Genomic DNA, 20083 nt, shown 5'->3' on the forward strand with positions numbered 1-20083 from the left:
TGCTTCTCTGTGCTTGGCCCATGGCTCACCATTGTTCTCTCTCTGGCCCTACAGTACAGGATGTTAGACCCAGGTCATGTTGTCGAGTCGGTCACCGTAGAGGAGGACCCACATGAGGCTCCCTCTGTCGTCTCTGTGGAGACCAGTGACGACGGAACCACACGCAGGACCGAGACCACGGTAAGATTCCGCCCCCGCCTCCCGCCCAGCCCCTGACTGTCCTGAAAAGCCCCGGACTGGTCTCTCATTCATTCAAGGACACGCACACATGCGCACAAACGCAAACTCACACGGCCTACACAGTGATGGTGTACTCGCACACTATCCCAGTTATACGTCAGCACACTACGGATAAGGACGCCGGTTTCCCCCTCTGTGCCAGTGGCTATTCTGGGCCATTATCTGCTGCAGCCACGGCGAAGTGCTGACGGGTCTCGAAAAACAAGGCAGGAAATGAGGCACAGTGACTTCGTCCCTCTACTATCCTTGAAATGACATCTCAACAACTATCAACAACAGTACGGCACAAACTGCTGATCCCACCCACTGCTATGTCTACATAGAGCTTTATCTGCCAACGCGCACTGTAGCCTAAACTTCACACTGTGCCTATGTTTTTGAACCTGCCTTGGCTGTCACTAGCTCTCACCATTGCGCTTTATGTCCTCATAAAGGACAGCAGCCGTGGCCTAGTGGTTAGAGAGTTGGTCTTTCAATCTAGGGGTTGCAAGTTCAAATCCCCCCTGACCTCTCTCTACACCTCCATCCATGGCTGAAGTGCCCTTGAGAAAGGCACCTAACCCCACATTGCTCCAGGGACTGTAACCAATACCCTGAAAAATAATAAGAAAGTCGCTTTGGATAAAAAGCGTCAGCTAAGTGTAATGTAATGTTAATGTAATGTCCTCTTGTGTCCCCGACTCCATATACACACACACACACACACACACACACACACACACACACACACACACACACACACACACACACACACACACACACTCTCACATCCAGGTCAAGAAAGTCACCAAGACCACCACCACACGCACAGTCATCCCATCTATGTCCGACACAATGTCCCTGGATGGGAGCAACTCTGTGACGGGGGGCATGGGCTACGGCGCCCCCATGTACCGCCAGCCAGGGGGTCCGGCGGACTACCCCACCGCCACCGTGCCCCGGAACTACCACTACGGCCCGCCCGCCGGCTACGATGCCTACGGCGGAGGCCCACCCTCCGACACCTACACCAGCCTCAGCCGCGGCATGCGCATGGACCCCAACTACAGGTGGGCATCCTCCTCTGGAATGTGCATAAGCAGATTAGACACCTGTGTGCGCTTACTGTATGTGGCTGCATTCTTTTATTGTTTGTTTATTTTGGGTCTGCGTTGTCTGAAGAATTGCACAAAATCGCAGGCACAAACCAACACGACCCAAATCCACATTGGTCGTGTAGCATGAAAGTTTTGAACGTCTAAAATGCCTCTTTAAAAATTTATCTCGTCTGAGTTTGTGAAACGATTTCACACGTGAGCTTAGCTGAGAGGTGGTGAGATGAGGCCCTGGCAGGGTCTGCATCCAGCAGGATGTGTTGGGATAGGTGTTGATTTGACTGTGTGCTTTCGTGCCACAGACAAGATTGAAGGTGTTGCAAATCTTTTCTGGCTTGTCATGAAGCGGTCCCGTCTCCAGATTGGGCAGGGTGTCAGGTGCATTTCATTCTGCACCATTTGTACCTACCATGTATATTTTTTAAAAAAAGCTGTGGTTTGTGTAAGTGTTTTGAAAATTAAATTAGGGAACAGTCTGTCTGATCTGTTAAATGACTCAGTGTCGAGGAGTTTTTTTTAGGTTTGTCTTACAGCAACATTGAATCGTGTTTTCAACGTGAAAATAATGATTCCTAAAACATAGCAGTAGTTGACCAGCTACTCCATGGTTAAGTTAAAGGGAATGGACAATCTCTCCGTTGAGATTAGGCACAAATGTGTTTTTTTTCCCCATGAATTAAAAAAATTGTGAATGAAAAATACCTATTGTTTCTTAAAGACTTAGACGTCCACTTCCCAATGTAAACATGCAAGCCAGTTGAGCATCCTAGGCTTTACCCAGTGCCTTCTACATCCATATACACCAGTGCCTAAAACAACTCCCATTGTCTCCCTCCTGTCCACTCCCTCTTTCTCTTTCCCTCGTTTCATAAACGCATTACCTTTCCTTCTCCTGGTTCGTTCCACCCCTCTCTGTCCCTCTCTCTTTCTGTCTGCCTCCTTATCCTCCACTCCTTCCTCCTCGACCCTGTGTCTCTTTACCTCTGTCTGTCTCTCTCTGTCTCTCTCTGTCTCTCTTTGTCTCTCTCGCTCTCGCTCTCGCTCTCTCCCTCTCCCTCTCTCTCTCTCTCTCTCCCTCTTCCTCTTCCTGCTTCCGCTCTTCTCCTCCTCCATCCATCCCTATCAGACCGGAGGGTTACCGCACACTGGACCCCAGCTACAGAGCACACAGCCGGAACCAGCTGGACCCGTACGCGGCGCAGCCCCAGGTGGGCCGCATGGGCAGTGCCCTGGAGCTGTCGGGCATGCAGCGCTTCGTGCCCGACCCCTACGGCCTGGAGGACGACCAGCGCAGCCTCGGCTACGACGACGCCGACTACGGCATGGGCCACCCCACCATGCACTACAGCACCATGCCCCGCCTGGCACACGGCATGCCCATGCACGCCCCACCACCACGCCGGACCGGGTAGGAGCTGAGTGTGTGTGTAGAGTAGAGTATAGTAAAGTACTTTTATTAATCCCGAAGGAAATTAAGGTGTGCGTGCGTGCGGTCTGGTGTGATGTTCGTGTGCCCATGTGTGCGTGTCTGTCTGTCTGTTACTATGTGCATCAGGGCTTAACACTAACACACGCCAGGTAGCCAAATGCGGGTGAATATCGGCGTTGGCTAGTAGATACCGAAGGTTCACTAGCCATTCTGGCGGGTCCGTTACTATTCTGAATGATGAGGCACGCATTTTGTAGTTTTTTTCCTCGGACCGTCTTTGCTACAAAAGCAATACAATGCGATTTCGCGAGCCTACAATACCCATGAAGCACCTGTGTCACGTGTCACCTGTGTGTCACGCATGCCAAGAATCTGATAGAGCGACTCGCAGACCTGTACAGGTCTGTGGAGCGACTAGTCTTGCGAAGAGAAGTGGCAACGGGCTACCGGCATATCAGCGTGTTTGGAAATGTCACTGAAAACCTTGTCGTGAAAATAAAGTAGGCTAGCGAAGTTCATCTCAACTGACGTGTTTTGCGATCTCTCATTAGTTCAATACTTAGTAGTAGTGGATATTAAAATGACCAAGGCGAGAGGAAAACACGTCAGCCTGTCTTGTGAAAGTCTCGAGACTAAAGCGCAGTGATAAGACAAGGACACAAGCGGTATTAATAATGTTCGGTTTAATTTTTCTGACTTGCCTGTATGTCTTCATACCTTAATACTCCTCCATGTTTCTTGTGCTGTTGTTCCCGACTGTCAAACCGGGCTTAAACAACGAGCAGTAGCCTACTGTAGCCTTCCAGACTGCACTAAAGCACGTCCCTTGCCCGTTTCGCCTTGCGTCCGTTTATTTAAACAACTCAATATTAAACGAAATGAAAGGAAATCGTAGCCCCTTCTGTAGGCCTTGTTACCGCGTCTGTGTGCGCTTTTTAGTGGATACTATAAGAAAATATTCCAGAAGAGGTGTTATTCCACATCCATGAACTTGGCAATGACTTGGCAATGACTTTTGCTATCTACTTTGCTATCAATTTGGACGGCAACCTCCACAGATAGATGGCCTACCGGTATATGATATGAAGAAAGTGCCTTTCAGATCAAAGGCGAAAATATTTTGCTCCCGTGTAGCTTACATTTGTGCCCTTCCACAACACTGTGCTTGGTGTTTCTGCATGGTCAATATAGCCTATGCCGGCCAATTCCTCAGATCAGTAAATCTGTTCTTTCCATAGCATGCATGCATGGACCAGTTAATAGGCCTAACAATTATAGGCTAATTATTAAGCCCTATATTATATTATATTATATTATATTATATTATATTATATTATATTATATTATATTATATTATATTATATTATATTAGCCTACATTACATTATTACAGCCTATTATATAATTCTTTAAAGCTGCTATGATGGTTAAGAAAATTATGGCTAGTGAAAAGGCCCAATGGCTAGTGAGTCAGGAAAACCACTAGCCAAAATGGCTGGTAAGCGAAAAAGTTAGTGTCAAGCACTGATGTGCATATGTTTGTCGATGACTGCATGTATCTGTGATTGTGTGCCTGTCTGTCCGTGACTGTGACTGTGTGCCTGTCTGTCCGTGACTGTGTCTGTGTTAGTATTAGAGGAAGTATGCATTAATGATTAAAAGCGTAAGAATAAGGGTGTTGTTGAATCAGGAGTGTATCGTGAGATAAGGGAGTATGGGAGGATGGTGTGAATAACTGTGAGTTTGTGCTTGTCTATGTATTTAGCGTGGGTATTTTAAGACTTAAAAACGAGATCAGGGTTTTGCTGGAGGTGAAAACTTTGAAGGCGCTGAGTGAGTGTGTTAACGAGCTAGTTGACTGTTCATCACCATGACAACCCTTCCTGTTTACCCTGTATTTATTCCTTGAATATTAATTATTTGTGTGTGTGTGTTTTGTATTAGGGCTATTTATGCCATCTTATTTTTAAGTACTGTCCACTTGGTGGGTGAATTTTGTTATGGTTTTAAAAAGACAGCATTTATATGTATTTTTATTACCATCATCATGCTTACCAGGAGCTATGAGGGCATCCTGGACGGGGACATGAGTGGCGCGGGGGACTACTACTGGGGCGGGGGCGCACCCCTGGCCTCGGGAGAGAGGGGCAGCATGGCCTCCCTGGACAGCACACTCAACAAGCCCAAGGCCTGGAGGCAGCCCGAGCTGCCCGAGGTCATCGCCATGCTCAACTACCGCCTGGACCCCGTCAAGAGCAACGCCGCCGCATACCTGCAGCACCTTACCTTCAAGAACGACAAGGTGGGCACTACAAGGAGGTGTAGTACGAGGAGGAGGAGGAGGAGGAAAGGTGCAATGTACAGTATTAGAAAATTCCCTAGGTTTGTCACGAAAAAACCTTTATTAATCCTACAAAAACGACAAAGTGGATCAAGTGAAGGTAGTAGTAGCAATACTAATACTAGGAGGAGGATAAATGCCTTAATGCCTTAACAATATTGGAAAATCCCAAAATGTGTTACGAAAAAGCTTTGTTTATACTTCAAGAATAACAAAGTGGATCAAGAAAAGGTGGTAGTAGTAGGATAGGTGCCATATACAATATTGGAAAATTCCATGGTGTGTTACAAAAAAGCTTTATTTATCCTTGAAAAACGACAAAGTTAATCAAGAAAAAGTAGTAGTAGTCGTATTAGTGGTAGTCCTAGTAGCTGTAAAGGGGTTGATGATTGTTGCATTACTAGAGAATGGCAAGGTCCATTATGAGAACTAATAGTAGTAAAGGGGAGGAGGAGCTTTATCTGTCCTTCAAGAACGACAAGGTGTGTCACTCGTTCTCATAATATTCCCCTTCAATACTACTCCTTCTTGTAAGAGAATCGATAAAGGCAGGTAGAGATGCTTTATGCTTATGCTTTATGCACACCATGCTTTATGCATTCATTAGAGAATGTCAAGGTGTGTCACGAAGAGGTTTGGTGTGCTTCATTTATCCTTCAAGAATGACAGGGTGGGTCATGAGAAGTGCTATTTAAGGGGAATAGAGATAGTTTCAAGAATTGCATGGAGAGTCACAAGAAGTAGTGTCAGTGTAAAAAATACTTTATTAATCCTTCAAGAATGAAGACATGCTTCTCACGAAGTAATAGTGAAGTGGAGAGATACTTTTATTGAAGTCCAAAAGAAAACCTAAGCACTCTCTCAGCGCTACACTTAACAAGAGCTGCTGTTGCCCTGAGCGCATTTTTCACTGGATGTGCTGTTCACAAGTGTGTGATTAATACGCTGTGATATCAGGCTCAGTGTGCGCGCATGCGCTAAAGTCATTCTGAAGGGATTAATCAAGCAGCTCTCCTTCCCTATCGGCCACACCTGCTCTGCATTGCTCTGCTCGATCACGCCTCTTTGTTTGACTCCCTGTTGGCCGCTTTGACCTTCACTCACACTCCTCCCTTCACTCCTTTTCCTGTCAAACTCTTTAGTTATCTTATTATTATTTTTCCAGCTTCCTCCACCTCCCTCATATTATTATTTTTCCAGCTTCCTCCACCTCCCTCATATTATTTGTTCATTCATACACACGACACCCTCTGTTAGATGTCCACCTCCCGCTTTTTTGTCTGCCTCTATTCATTCATTAATTCCGTTACATTCATTTCATTCAGTTAGTTTTTTTTCTTTGAGTTGCTCAATAACTTTTCCCCTCTGTATGTGTCTCACATTCTGTTGTATTACAAAGTAGTTACCATAATAAGGATAAAAGTCATAATGCAATTTTGTTCTGATGTCGTTGAGGTCTTTCCAGCAAATAGTGAACAGGCTTATCAACAGGGCCGTCTGCAGTAAGAAACGACACCTAGTCACCCGGTTATTTTATTCACTCGCTCACTTACTCACTCCTTCTTCTCTGTTTCGCGTGCGTCCCTCAGGTAAAGTCGGAGGTACGTCGCCTGAAGGGCATCCCTGCCCTGGTGTCCATGCTGGACAACCCAAAGAAGGAGGTGCACCACGCGGCTTGCGGAGCGCTCAAGAACATCTCCTACGGCCGAGACCCCGACAACAAGATCGCCATCAAGAACTGCGACGGCATCCCCGCGCTTGTGCGACTGCTGCGCAAGACCCGCGACCAAGACCTCACAGATACCATCACAGGTGAACGGCCATGAGCAAAACATGAATGCAGACATATTGACCGTTATGACTACGTAATAATGCAACGTCAATGTGGATACAGCAGTGTGGAAATACATAAAATGTTGTAATTATGTTGAAAAAGAAGGAGCATTCAAAAATGGAGATTAGCTTTACTACTCACAGCTAATGAACAGTAGCACCAAATCATAGTAATCACTTAACACCTGCCGCTGATGTTGGGTTAGCAAGTAACGGCACACCATACCATACTACTACATTTAAGTTTCACTTTTCACCTTGATGAGGTAACGTAAAAAGCTTTCTGGTGAATTGTGTTTTTACTTATGCAACACATGCTGAGGTCACTAAAAAAATACCACAAGCGCTAAGTACCACACCTTTCCAGCCATGAGATGTGTCCAAAGGTGTTTGTCCATGGTTGTAAAATGACCCCTGTCCAAGATGGAATGTTGTGTTTATTAGTCAACACAGATTGTCACTCACACTCGTGGTTGTTAGTAAAGTTTTGCGCAACTCATCCATGCCGTCATAAACTGCAAACTACACATCTGTCAATAGGAAGTGTAATTATGTGGTTTACGCACAGCAGTTGAGTTTTTTTTATTTATTTTTTTTATGCCAACCATGTCAAAATATGCACTTCCGGTGGTGCTCTCTGGGTATAATCCCAGACCATGAATACGTGGCAAGCCTGGCCACGCTTTTATGACTTCATAAGAACAACCTTCCTCGTTTCGATGGAAATATGAACCCATAGCGGATTGCTCTGCTTGTGCCAAGTTAGCTTAGCTCAGTTTAGGGTAGCTGCCATTTCCTCTGTTTTGCACGACTGAAAGGATAAACACCACACATCGACACACACACATTCACACACACTCATATACACATTCACACACACACAAACACACACACCCGCTCAGCTAGAAGCTCCCTTTTTGGAACCACTGTGTGTGGGGCACAATCCGCCGATCACACTCACACACACAGCACTGACCTCAGACCTCCCATCTCTCCTTTCCAGGCACCCTGTGGAATCTGTCGTCTCATGACTCTGTGAAGATGGAGATCGTGGACCACGCACTGCACGCGCTCTCAGACGAGGTCATGGTAGCCCACTCGGGCTGGGAGAGGGGCAGCGGCGGAGGGGGCGGCGAGGAGAACTGCAAGCCCAGACACCTGGAATGGGAGACGGCCCTCACCAACACAGCTGGCTGTCTGAGGTGAGACTGGAGGACTGGAGGGGAGGGGTGGGGTTGGATGGGATGGGATGGGATGTGGTGAGGTGGGGTGGGATGTGGTGAGGTGAGTGAAGGTTCGCTGCTGGCAGGGGTGGGTGGGAGAGAATGCAGAGTGGAATGGAGGGAATGAGCGGAATGGAGGGCCTTGTCAGTTGCCACGGTAGAAGCGGAGAGAGTGAAGTCACCAGAGGAAGGAAAATGGGTGCTGTAGGTCTTAGAATTTGGCCGTTTGCTGCCGCGTATGAAACTCACACCACACCGGACTTAGCATGAGCTAAGAGGAAATGCCTCTGGCTTGTCACCAACATATTGGTTGGTGTGCGCGCCTGCGTGCGTGTGTGTGCGCGTGTGCGTGCGTGCGTGTGCGCATGTGTGTATGAGATGCGCTGTTAGAATGTGCCAGCAAGGACAGAGGTTATGTGAAAAGGCGTTGGAAGAGAGTGCCAGTGTGATGGGACAAAGGAGAGAAATGTGATCTTTTGAATCTGTTTATTTTCCCTGAGTGCCCCTCTTTCAGGCCGCTTGGTCGGCTCCACTGCTGGTATTTGGCTTTGGAACCCACTTCTTTTTTCACTTGCACTCGAAGCTTTTTTCACACTAATGACATCCCAACAAGGCTAGGCACTCTAATCCTTAAACTACTTCACTACCACTACCACCACCTCTCCTCCTCACCCATTCTCTCCATCCCTCTGCCTGTCTGTCGTCACTGTCACTAAAGCGCTAAATATTTCCTTTCACTTAACTCATCACTTAATATACAATCACTCCCTCTCTTCCTCTTCATCATTCGCCTTTGCTCTCTGGGTAACACGTTTTCTATGTCTCTCTCTCTGTCTCCCTCTCTCTCAGGAACGTGAGCTCTGAGCGCAGTGAGGCCAGGAGGAAGCTGCGAGAGTGCACTGGATTGGTCGATTCTCTCATGTACATTGTCCAATCACAGATCGACTGCAAATCCGTGGATAACAAGGTTTGTGCTGGCTTTTTTTTATGATCTTGATTGTTTTGAAATGTAATGTTGGTACGTCTGTGCCTGAGCTCGAGTCTGTGCGTGAGCTCGAGTCTGTGCCTGAGCCCTTTTGTCTTACCAGCCATTAGGCTACAGTGTCATTTGGCCGTGCATAGCGTTTCCTATTACCCCGATCTCTTTACCGCTTGCTATTACCACCATTACGAGCTGCTGTGATACCAGTTGAGTGGAAGTTTAAATTGCAGCCGTGCTCAAACTCAAAGGAAATTTATAGTAGTTGCTGTCTCTGGGTGCTTGTCCTGCTGCACTCTCTTACCGATTGTCTTTTTTTCTAAAATGTTTAATGTTCCATGTCCATGTTACACAAACATGATGTGGCCTGAGGCTGTCCTCGCTCTCCCTGTCTGAGTAGAAGACTGAATGAGTATAGTGTGCTTGTGTGTTTAAAAAAAAAATACATGGTGGTGATTGTGCCATGTTACGTGAGGTTGTTCTCCAAGTTACTGGTGATGCATTACGAGTTTGACATTATCCTTATTGTTAGCAAATGAAGTTGCATTCTGACTCAATAGTTTTTGACGGTCAAATGTTAAGTTGGTTGGCTGAAGGTAATTTCTCACAGTGGATGTGAACTGAAAACATTATTGTGGTCTAGGAGGTTGCTGAGCTGACAATGACAATATGGTGAGGGCAATCATTGTAACTTTGCTTTGATCTCTTTTGAAATGGAACTTCCTTTTTCTATTCAATGAGGTTACATGAGGTAGAGTGCACTAATTTGCAAGGGTTGTCATTGTTGCTATCATAAGGTGGTACCAACCTACTCATTTGGCTCACTGAAGCAAGATTTGGTGGCTGTGCCTCATTTTTGAAAACTCCTTTGAAACACAGACAAGTCACAGGCTGGGTTAGTGTGCAGAAAGAATAATCTTTTTTTTTGCTGGAGAGTGGACAGAAAGAGTGGTCTTTTTGCTGTGGCGGCAGATGTTTCACAGCATAAGAAGTGCTACTAACTTGATTCATCTGCAAGGTCAGATGCTCTTCAGCAGCCTGGTGGTTCACTGGCTCTTCTCATTGCATGTTAACAGTCTCAGGCAGGAGACCATTTGTGAATATCTCTCTGCAGCATACACGTCCAGGGCTTCTCTTCACACGCCATTATCGCATCGTCCGAGCCGAGGCTCACTTGCCACCAGAGGCACGCAGAGCACAAAAATGGGCTAATCCTGGCCAGCTGTCGGGCTCAAGCGGCAGCGGCAGCGGCAACGGTTTTAGAGCCACCACAGGCCCACTTAGCCGCTTCCTCTCACTGTAGCATTAATGTACTAATATTATCCCAAGAATAGACAGGAAGTTGAATCCGCATGGCTGCACTAGTGTATTTAAACTCCACATTGAGTGGTGTGATATGGTGTTATGTTGCACTCCCACTATGTAGAGTGTGAGATTACGTGTGGACATAGAAAATGAAATTCATGACTCTGACAGGAATGAATGTCTTCTCCATGTTTCGTGGGTGGCATACTACAGTGTGTTCTTTTCTGTGTCTACTGACTGCCAGGCGGTGCTAATAGAACCATGGTTATATACGTAATGTTGATGAGTGGAGGTGCAAAACGCACACCCGAAAACAGAGGTGCTGGCAACCAGTAAAACACTTGCAGGAGGAGAGAAGTGCCGCACACTCTCGAGTTGAATAAACAAGTTTTTAATGTGACAACGTTTCGGCCTGTCGGCCTTCCTCAGGTCATATTGTGCGTATATACGTCATGTTGTCAGTTTTATGTAATGATGGCTGACCAAATTGTTCTTGTATGTAGAAATGGATAGAAATGTGCTAGCATTTTCTCCTTGAGATGAGCAGTGTCTGTGATTTCTTTATATTGGTCAAAACTGTGTGATTGTGACAGTATGGTGCAATACGTTTTATTTACTGGCCCGTGTGTGTGTGTGTGTGTGCGTGCGTGCGTGCGTGCGTGCACTGTTGCTTCTTGTCTAACAATCTCGTGTGTGTCTGTGTCTCCTCCATCTCCCTCCTGTCTGTCCCTGCGCGCGTGCAGCTGATAGAGAACAGCGTGTGTCTGCTGAGAAACCTGTCCTACCAGGTACACAAAGAGGTGCCCAACTGCGAACGCTACCAGGAGGCCGTGCCAGTCAACCAAGGGCCCGTCCCTGCACAGAAGACTGGCTGCTTCAGCTCCCGCAAAGGCAAAGGTGCGTGTGTTTGGGCGCTTTGTGTGTCTGTGTGCTGCTGACATGTGGTTTTCCTGGAATCATGATTGAGCAGAATATGAGTGAAAGTGGAAGCATTGGAATTGCCCAATGGCCTACTTCCTCCAATGTCACCTGTTGTTACATTGTTGCTCCAACGAACAGCCTCTTCTTTAGTGTTGCTACATTTTATGAGACGCTTACTTCTCCTTTCCTGAATCCAAGTGAAACACTGCATGTCATCGTTTGTCCTTCAAAATGGGCGTTTCAAATGAAATTGGCATTTTCGCATTTGGCTCTTCTACATCTGTGCTACATTGCTCAGCTATATGTCTTCTGGGGTGGGGGGAAAGTGCATGCTTGTTTGGGGCAGATTCTTTGGGTTCAGTGCATTTGTCTATGTGTGTTTGTTCCTCATGTACTTGCTTAAGTATTGGTGTTGGGTGGCTTGGGGAAAACTTGCTGCTGGTTTGTTTTCGTACTGAAATATTCTTCTCCCCTGCCATCTCTTTTTCTTTCGCCCCTTCTCTCTCCCTCTCTCTCTCTTGCATTGTTTCTCCCCTCCTCTTCCTCCTCCTATTCCTCTTCGTTCTATTCCTTTCCCTCCATCTGCTCCTGATCCAGACGAGTGGTTTTCCAAAGGTAAGCTGCTCTCTTTCAAAATCTCTTCTCAAAATCACTTTTGAGTCTGTTTTTTCTTGACCGGGCTTTTGCACAGCTGCCGTTATTTCACGCTCTCAGTCTCTGTCCGTGCCCTCTGTGCACCAAAGCGAAATAGCAGGAAATCTCGTCAAGCGTTCCGTCACCTCGCAAGCTCCGAATACAGGTGTCGATCTGCCACTAATCCCCATGCTTGTAATATTATAAGCTGCAGCTCTTAGTAACTTTTTAGCTCTTTAGCATTAGGTGGAGTTTAGCTTTGAGTAATGAGCTTTGGAGGGGTTTTGTTTGTCCGGATTGCTGTAATGCTTTTTATTTCCGCCGCAAAGCTCACTCAGTCATCGTTGCCTTTTGGTACATTTGGGTTCACAGCTCGGCATAATTTACACATTGTATGTAATGCATACCATACAGCAGTGTTTCCCAACCTTTTTTGTCTTGCGTACCCCCTAAGCCTTTTTGTCATGTCATAAGTACCCCCTCACTCATACTTCTGTATCTCTTTCTCTATCCCAGTGTGTTCCATACATTTGTTATCATTACATTACACTTTCCCCACGTACCCCCTGTAGTGTGCTCGCGTACCCCTAGTGGTACACGTACCCCTGGTTGGGAAACACTGCTATACAGCCATGAGGATCATGTTTTGAATTTTGTTAACATTGTCATTATGATCTAACCAACCCCTTGTACACTGCATACAGCAATGAGGATCGTGTTTTGAATTGGTTAATATTGTCATTTATAATCTAACCAACCCCTACATGCAAGTACACATCACATTCTTGCACTTACTACCATTGTGCACTCTAATCTGGGGGGGTCCATGGTGGTTTGAGGCACCCCTGTCAGTGTTCAGTGTTGTCATGGTGTCACCCGTCATCTTAGATGGTCATCTAAACACGCCTCTCTCCCCTTTTCTCTCACCACCTGTGCAGGGCGGAAGGATGATGATGGAACTGCTGACGTTATTGAGATTCCAAAGAGGACCACACCTGCTCAAGGTAAATGGGGAAATGTCGCCCTCTGGGGGAGGCCCTGGCATTTTTTTCTGTCAGGGGCCGAAGTACTACTCTCGGGCGGACTTTCCCTCCCAAACACTTCCTCCTCCTACTTGACTGGGTTCAAGTTAAGAGTTAACTAGAGAGCACAGTTATTTAATGCTGTTTTTCAGCTGTCAGCCTGTGTGCCCCTCTGCTGCTCTGTGGAATGTTGATGGCTGTTCCACAGAGCTCTTTTGTCCAGGATGGAATACTTTCACTTAAATCCATTAACAGCTTAATTCTCAGAACTCAAGAGTTTTTTTCCGAGCTTATCAGACTGCTATAAAAAGGACACTTTGCCTACAGACTGAGAGATACATTTTTTCCTTCATAACGGCCAATGAAAATGATCAAAGGCCACTGCTATTGGCAATGTGTTTTTATGTGCATGATTTATGTTCATGACATGAGTAGTAATCTCTCAATGCTAAATTGTTTTGTCTGGCTGACATTATGTAACTCCTATTATAGCCCCTACATGCTTAATGGTTACAGATCAATTACATCAACACACATTTTGCCTGTATAATGTGTCTAGTCTTTCTCTCCAATATGTATACTTAGCAGTGAAATGACAAAGCTTATTCTGTCTGTCTGTCTGTCTGTGTGTCTGTAGGTTATGAGCTGTTGTACCAGCCAGAAGTGGTGCGTATCTACACCTCCCTCCTGAAGGAGAGCAAGAACCCCTCCGTTCTGGAGGCCGCGGCCGGAGCTGTACAGAACCTGTGTGCTGGACGCTGGAGTGTAAGTGTACTACCGTGCGTGTGTGTGTGTACGTACACGTTTGTACTTGTAAGATAAAAAAACAACTATACCAAGTTCTGCTCTATACCAGCTATGCAGTGTAGGCAACGTTATTTGCACTCATTATTTCATTTTATAATGTGTATCCTTCGATCAATCCAAATGTGTGTGCTGCTGGAGTGTGAATCTGTCCGTTACTTGATTTGTTTATCTGTTCATCTGTGTGTGTCATCTGTGAGTGGTTCCTGTCTGGAATGAGACACGGGGAGAAAGAGAGACAATATGAATAATAATTTGCCTCAGGGGATATGACTCAGATGAGGAAGCTCTCTTTTTAAAAAAAGCATTTAAATAAAGTTCCCTATATTTAGTAATCACTTCATGTGGTCTGCGGATATGACACTGCTGTGTGCGTTTGTGCGTGTAAGTGCGCGTGCTCGTGTGCGTGTGCGTGTGTGGTCCTTCCCTATCTGTATTTCCGGTCTCTTGTTTCCTGTTTCTCATGGGCCTGCATGACTGTACCTTACTGACTTGTAACCCCTCCTCTGCTCCTGCTCCACTATGGGCAGTATATCCTGACTGTAACTTACTGACTTGTCACCCCCTCAGTATATCCTGACTGTACCTTACTGACTTGTCACCCCCTCAGTATATCCTGACTGTACCTTACTGACTTGTCACCCCTCCTCTGCTCCTCCTCCAGTATGGGCGGTATATCCGGGCGGTGATGCGACAGGAGAAGGGGCTGCCCATCATGACGGAACTCCTGGCGCACGGCAACGACCGCGTCGTGCGGGCGATGTCCGGAGCGCTACGCAACCTGGCCATTGACGCACGCAACCGCGACCTGCTCGGTGAGTTTGATGATCATTTTCTCTTTTAAAAAAATGTAAAACACTGCAGTGACTGTTGGTGTTGCACAAATTTGTGACATTTGAATGCTAGTAACATTATACTTGAATTGGATACAAAGTGTTATATAAATAAAAGTGAAATTATGTAGTAATGTAACTGCTGATACCATTTCCAACTCCATTCCCAAATGTCCTTTTTGACATGTGATTCATTTGAGAAGGGAACCCCTTTATTTTGCACCATACCTTTTTATTACTGACCATGATCCTCATTACCATCTGACTCTGTAGGAATTTAAATAACTCAAAGCGAGTAAAATGATCTAATAAGGTAGTAACGGAATTACATGTTCTTAATGTAACCTCATGTTTTTCCCCATGTGTTGTGGGCATGAGCTGGTGCAAAATAAAGAGGATCCCACCTCATTCACCTCATTTACTAACATGGTCACCTCCCTTCCTCTCCCACTGTAGGGAACGATAAAGTGCTGGAGGAAAACCCTGCTATTACTTATGATCAGGGTCCCTGCGAGGCATTAAAAAGCATTACATTTAGAACATGTGATTTAAGGCAGTGAAAAGCATTAGATTTAGCTGTTTTTTGAGGTGTGGCATTGAATTTGAAAAGGCCTGGCATTAAATTTCACCTGGACACAATGTATTAAAATATAGATGTCTGGACAGTCTTCCATAAAAACATTGTTTCATAACTAGTAAGGCGGCAACAAGGTTGATTTACTGACCACGGTCTTCATCCCCATCTGTCTCCCTCTGTAGGCAAGCACGCGGTGCCTCACCTGGTGTCCAACCTGCCGGGCGGTGGCCAGAGCCAGCCGGTGCGCGGGCTGACGGAGGAGACGGTGGTGTCGGTGCTGAGCACGATGGCCGAGGTGGTGGGCTCCAGCGTCGACGCCGCCAAGTCGCTCCGGGCCTCGCAGGGCATCGAGAGGCTCGTGCTCATCAACAAGGACGGGTAAGTGTGTGCGTGTAGTGTGTGTTTGTGAGAGAGAGAAAGAGAGAGAGGGTGGGGCCTAAACGGGCCTAATAATTCAGATAAGTGTTCAGCATTGGATGCCTTTTTATTGGAATGCATGGTTGTCAGCTTTATCCTTAGATACTTGGATCAAGGAGAATATCTTTTCAATATTTAGACTCCTTCCCAGAAAACCATGGTATGATGAACGTATATTTGTCAGTCCAAAGACACAAGGTGTGTGTGTGTGTGTGTAGGACTGGGTACCGAAATTCAATTCTTTGATGGAACCGAATTAAAAGCTAAGGTTCTACTTGGAATCGAAACGTGCCTTGTCTGTCGGTTCCACGTTTCGGTTCCTGAAGTCTGACTGTCAGAGCCATCAAATGTGAGTTTAAGCACGCGGCCATTTCAGCCAATCACAAGTGTCACAAACTGACCACGCTCCTCCTCTTCCCGTTTCGCACCTCATTTAAACGATTGATAAGACAGCTGATATTCAACCAGCTGATTGTACTATTGAGAAACAAAAATGCCGTCGAAAGCGTGGCTATATTTCAGGAAAGTAGATAAGGAAGGAGCGCGCTGCAATATCTGTGATAAACTAATAGGCTATCATGCAAGAATGGCAATACATCCAACCTGTTCAAACACCTGCTCTTGCATTCGAATTGCGTGCGGAGTTGCAGCATCTTTACAACGGCACCGTCAACCTCAACTATGCTATAGGCTACCGTCAACCTCAACCATGACCTCAACTCTTCAGGAAGATATCTCTGACTCCTTGGAAACATGTTTTTCCATGAAAAGAGCTAACTTAGAAAGAACTGGTCTTGTGTTGGGGACGCACAAATGTAGCCTATTTAGACCGTCGGTTTAATTCGAGGGAACAAAGAACACAGCGACAAAAAAGATTTCCTCTCTATCCGGCTGGATAATAACGCCATTGTTTACTTGAAGTAGCGGCCGCTTAAGGTTAAATAACTGTGGATTGAAAGAACATAAAAACGTTCCGTAAAAAACTGTAAAAAGCTAAGAATCTCAGCTTTCGAACAAGCCCTAACACATGTCTGTAGGTCTAGGTTAAGGAGATCGCTGGCTGTTTGGAAAAAAATGACGAGATTAAAAAAATGGTTGGAAAGCGCTATTTTTTCACTTGCAACAGCGGCCGCTTACAGTTCAATAACTTTTGAATGAAATAACATAAAAACGTGCCGTAAAAAACTGTAAAAAGCTAAGATTTGCAGCTTTCGAACAAGCCCTAACACATGTCTGTAGGAGAAGGCGATCGCTGGTTATATATATATTTAGGCCTATATATCGTTTAGATTAGGACTCTTTAGCTTAGATTCACCATGGCGTGAAAGCACAGTGTTGTCGCGGCTACTTGCAGCAGCTGATCATACGGCCCAGTTCTAGTCCCTGTATGGAAATGCGTGCGAGACAGCACCATCGAGACCCCGTCAAGTTTCATGAATAGCCTATTTATGAAGCCTAGTTGTGTTAGAACAGTTCTGCAGTACCTAGTAGAAAAGCCCCAGCTGTCGACAGACTGGGTAGCGTAGGCTACATTAAAAAATCATGTCAGGCACTCTTGGCATAGGATTGGTACCAGAAGTGAAGTTGCACCGTACAGCAGAACAATTTTAATCAGACATGAGTACATTTATCAGTATCAAAACCGTTTATTATACTTGCCAAGCCATGCCGAGAGGACAACTTGCAGCATGCAATTAATCATGAATGCTGTAGGCCTATAGAATTAAATGCCTTTAACCCGCCATTGCTTAAGTCACGAGGAGCTCCGCCTTGTGGCAGGCAGGGAAACTCATGATTTACAGACCCGTTACGCCATCTACTGGCCACTTTGGGTAACTGCAGGTTTAATTCAGGGTTTCTAGGAACCGAAAATGGAACCGTTCTGGTACCGGAACCGAAACGAAGGAACCGGAAATGGAACCGGAACCGAAAATTGCCAATCAATACCCAGGCCTATGTGTGTGTGTGTGTCTAGGGTGTTTAAGTTATATTATTAACACAACTTTTTACATGTGTTTGTGTATGTGACCATGTCTGTATTTGCAATGTAAACAGTTAGAGGCACTCTCTCTCTTCCTCATTCACACTCTAGCCCTACACCCACCTCTCTCCTTCTTAAATTTCTCACTCTGTAGTTCTGGCTTCGTGTCTCTCCCTCTCTGTCTGCCACGGCGCTGTTCCCTGCTTGCTTTCTAAGTATTTCAGGGCTTCCTCATGGGAGCTGGTGAAGCAGGGCAGCCTTACTGAGGCAGAGGCCGAGTCTAACTCTGTCCTCCGTCCTCTCCTCTTCCTCCGTCCTCTCCTCTTTCTTGTCGTCCTCCTCCACCACCCTTCTCTCATCTCCTCCACTGCCTGCATCTCTTTTTTTCCCCTTCCTCCCTCGCTTCCATCCTTCTGACATCCTTCAATTCATCTCCATCTCCTCTTCTTCCATTTCTTCTTATTCGTCATCCACCCTTTCTCCATCTCCTCTGAACTATATGACAGTTTACCTGCCATAACCTTGTACCTTGCACACAAACTTTTATTCACTGAAAACTGTCAATAAACTTAACTAAACAAAACAAACCTCTTCCATCCACAGGAGCCGTTCGGACCGTGAGGTGCGTGGCGCAGGCCTGGTTCTGCAGATCGTGTGGGGCTTCAAGGAGCTGCGGCGCACGCTGGAGAAGGACGGCTGGAAGAAGCCCGACTTCATGGTGAACCTCAACCCGCCCGCCACCACGCGCAGCAACGGAGGATACGAGGAGAGCACGCTCCCTCTCATCGACAGGGGTACGCTTGGCAAGTCACGCTGTAGTGTCCGGACAATTGGCGCCATACGGCGGCCTCCGGAGCTGGTGTGTGAATGTGGGAATGTGTAGGCTATGTGTATGTAGTGCATGTGTATTTTGAAAGAAAGCGCTTTGAGACATGGTTGTAATACTGCGCTATATAAATACATATTGTATTGTACTGTGTTTCTCACGTTGCTTGCCAACTAGCGACTTGTTGGTTGCCAGTTGGAAACTGGATTAGAACCAACTAGACTGCTAACGTTGATGGCCGAAGATGCTTTTGAGAAACAGGGTTCTGGGGTGTGTTTCTTGACAGCGTCGTTGCTAACCAGTTGGCAACTTAGTAGGTTGCCAAAGGGAAATTGCATTGCAGCCAATTAAGTTGCTAACTTGTTAGCAACAATGCTTTTGAGAAACTGAGTCCAGGGTTCTTTTGTCACTGTGCACATACATTGACTAGAGAAATACTCCCTTTTGTAGGCCAACAAGTGACTTTTTTCCCTCTTTTGTCATTCTAGGAGGCAAGCAAGACCGGGAGAGGGATATGATTCCACTGAATGACATGGGACCAGGTGATTATATCTTGCTTCTCTCCTGCCGCATACATAAACGTGTGCCTGTATGCATGCACAAGGTTATTTTGCTTACGTGACTAAAATATAACTTTGGGATGAACATCTACTGTCTCTGTTTCCTCAGACGCTTACTCTACACTGGACCAGAGAGGGAGGAGAAACACTTTGGACAATGCCCTAGACACAGACAGAGATACTGCACAGGTGCGATAAACGGGCATAACTACACACAAACCCACACACCCATTGAAACACTTTTCCTTCTTGGCATGTACCTTGAAAGCTCAACACAGAGGGTTCCTGAGAAAATCTACCCTAACACCCGTTATCCACTTCTCCACTTTGGGAGATGAGTAATCTGGGAATGCGATACTAACTGTGTGCTTTAATATTTAACGGAATTGAGATATTTCCTAATTCACTGCTGTCTCACACAAAAACACTCCTTTTGAATTTCACTGTAACTAACGAAAGTAACCAAAACCTCTTTTCTTTCCCCTTCTCAATCTCTCCTTCTCCCTCTCTCTCTTTCCGCCCTAACTCAACTCTGCAATGCTTTCCCATACCTCTCTATCCCATTCTTCCACGCTCATTCTGTCTCTGTCCATCTCTATTTGTCTGTTTGACATGCCACACTCTTCCTCTCACACGTCACTTCACATACCCCTTGGTCCTCAATTGCGTGTCATACGACCTCACTTGCCACACATCACCCTCGCCCATCTCATCTATCTGTCCCCGACACCTGCTCTCTTTTGCTCCATCGCTCTCTCTCGCCCTCGCTCTCTCTCTCTTGCTATCACACTCTCTTTCTCTGTCTCTGTCTCTGTCTCTGTCTCTCTCTCTCTCTCTCTCTCTCTCTCTCTCTCTCTCTCTCTCTCTCTCTCTCTCTCTCTCTCTCTCTCCCCCTCTCCACCCTGTTACTTGCTATCACTCTCCCTCTCTCAGGGAGGGATGTATGGGGAGAGGCGTGGCTCTATGCCTGTGCTGGACAATTACGACGGTTAGGCCACTCCCCCCTCCCCCCCAAAACAGTGCATGATCCAGCATGGTATGTGTGTCTCGCCAGCCTTTTTTGTTT

General features: G+C 46.2%; 1 protein-coding gene across 7 annotated transcripts in view; it reads left to right on the forward strand.

Moving 5' to 3' along the window:
• Positions 1-20083, forward strand: part of ctnnd1 (catenin (cadherin-associated protein), delta 1) — a 38675-nt gene that overhangs the window by 15276 nt on the left and 3316 nt on the right. For 5 of the 7 annotated variants that reach the window (XM_063219184.1, XM_063219179.1, XM_063219180.1 and 2 more), the window contains 17 exons: positions 55-180; positions 1015-1289; positions 2461-2742; positions 4821-5064; positions 6693-6915; positions 7940-8138; positions 9009-9126; positions 11187-11340; positions 11962-11979; positions 12936-13001; positions 13657-13784; positions 14488-14638; positions 15416-15611; positions 18235-18425; positions 18946-18999; positions 19127-19206; positions 19951-20053. In XM_063219184.1, the coding sequence (XP_063075254.1) occupies positions 61-180; positions 1015-1289; positions 2461-2742; positions 4821-5064; positions 6693-6915; positions 7940-8138; positions 9009-9126; positions 11187-11340; positions 11962-11979; positions 12936-13001; positions 13657-13784; positions 14488-14638; positions 15416-15611; positions 18235-18425; positions 18946-18999; positions 19127-19206; positions 19951-20010 (2559 nt within the window). In that variant the 5' untranslated portion in view covers positions 55-60 and the 3' untranslated portion in view covers positions 20011-20053. Of the gene's footprint in view, positions 1-54; positions 181-1014; positions 1290-2460; positions 2743-4820; positions 5065-6692; positions 6916-7939; positions 8139-9008; positions 9127-11186; positions 11341-11961; positions 11980-12935; positions 13002-13656; positions 13785-14487; positions 14639-15415; positions 15612-18234; positions 18426-18945; positions 19000-19126; positions 19207-19950; positions 20054-20083 lie in introns of those variants that run through there. The other 2 variants (XM_063219182.1, XM_063219181.1) reach the window with 2 other exon arrangements.

The sequence above is a fragment of the Engraulis encrasicolus genome, chromosome 16, assembly GCF_034702125.1.
Source record: "Engraulis encrasicolus isolate BLACKSEA-1 chromosome 16, IST_EnEncr_1.0, whole genome shotgun sequence".
In the NCBI taxonomy this organism is placed as follows: Eukaryota; Metazoa; Chordata; class Actinopteri; order Clupeiformes; family Engraulidae; genus Engraulis; species Engraulis encrasicolus.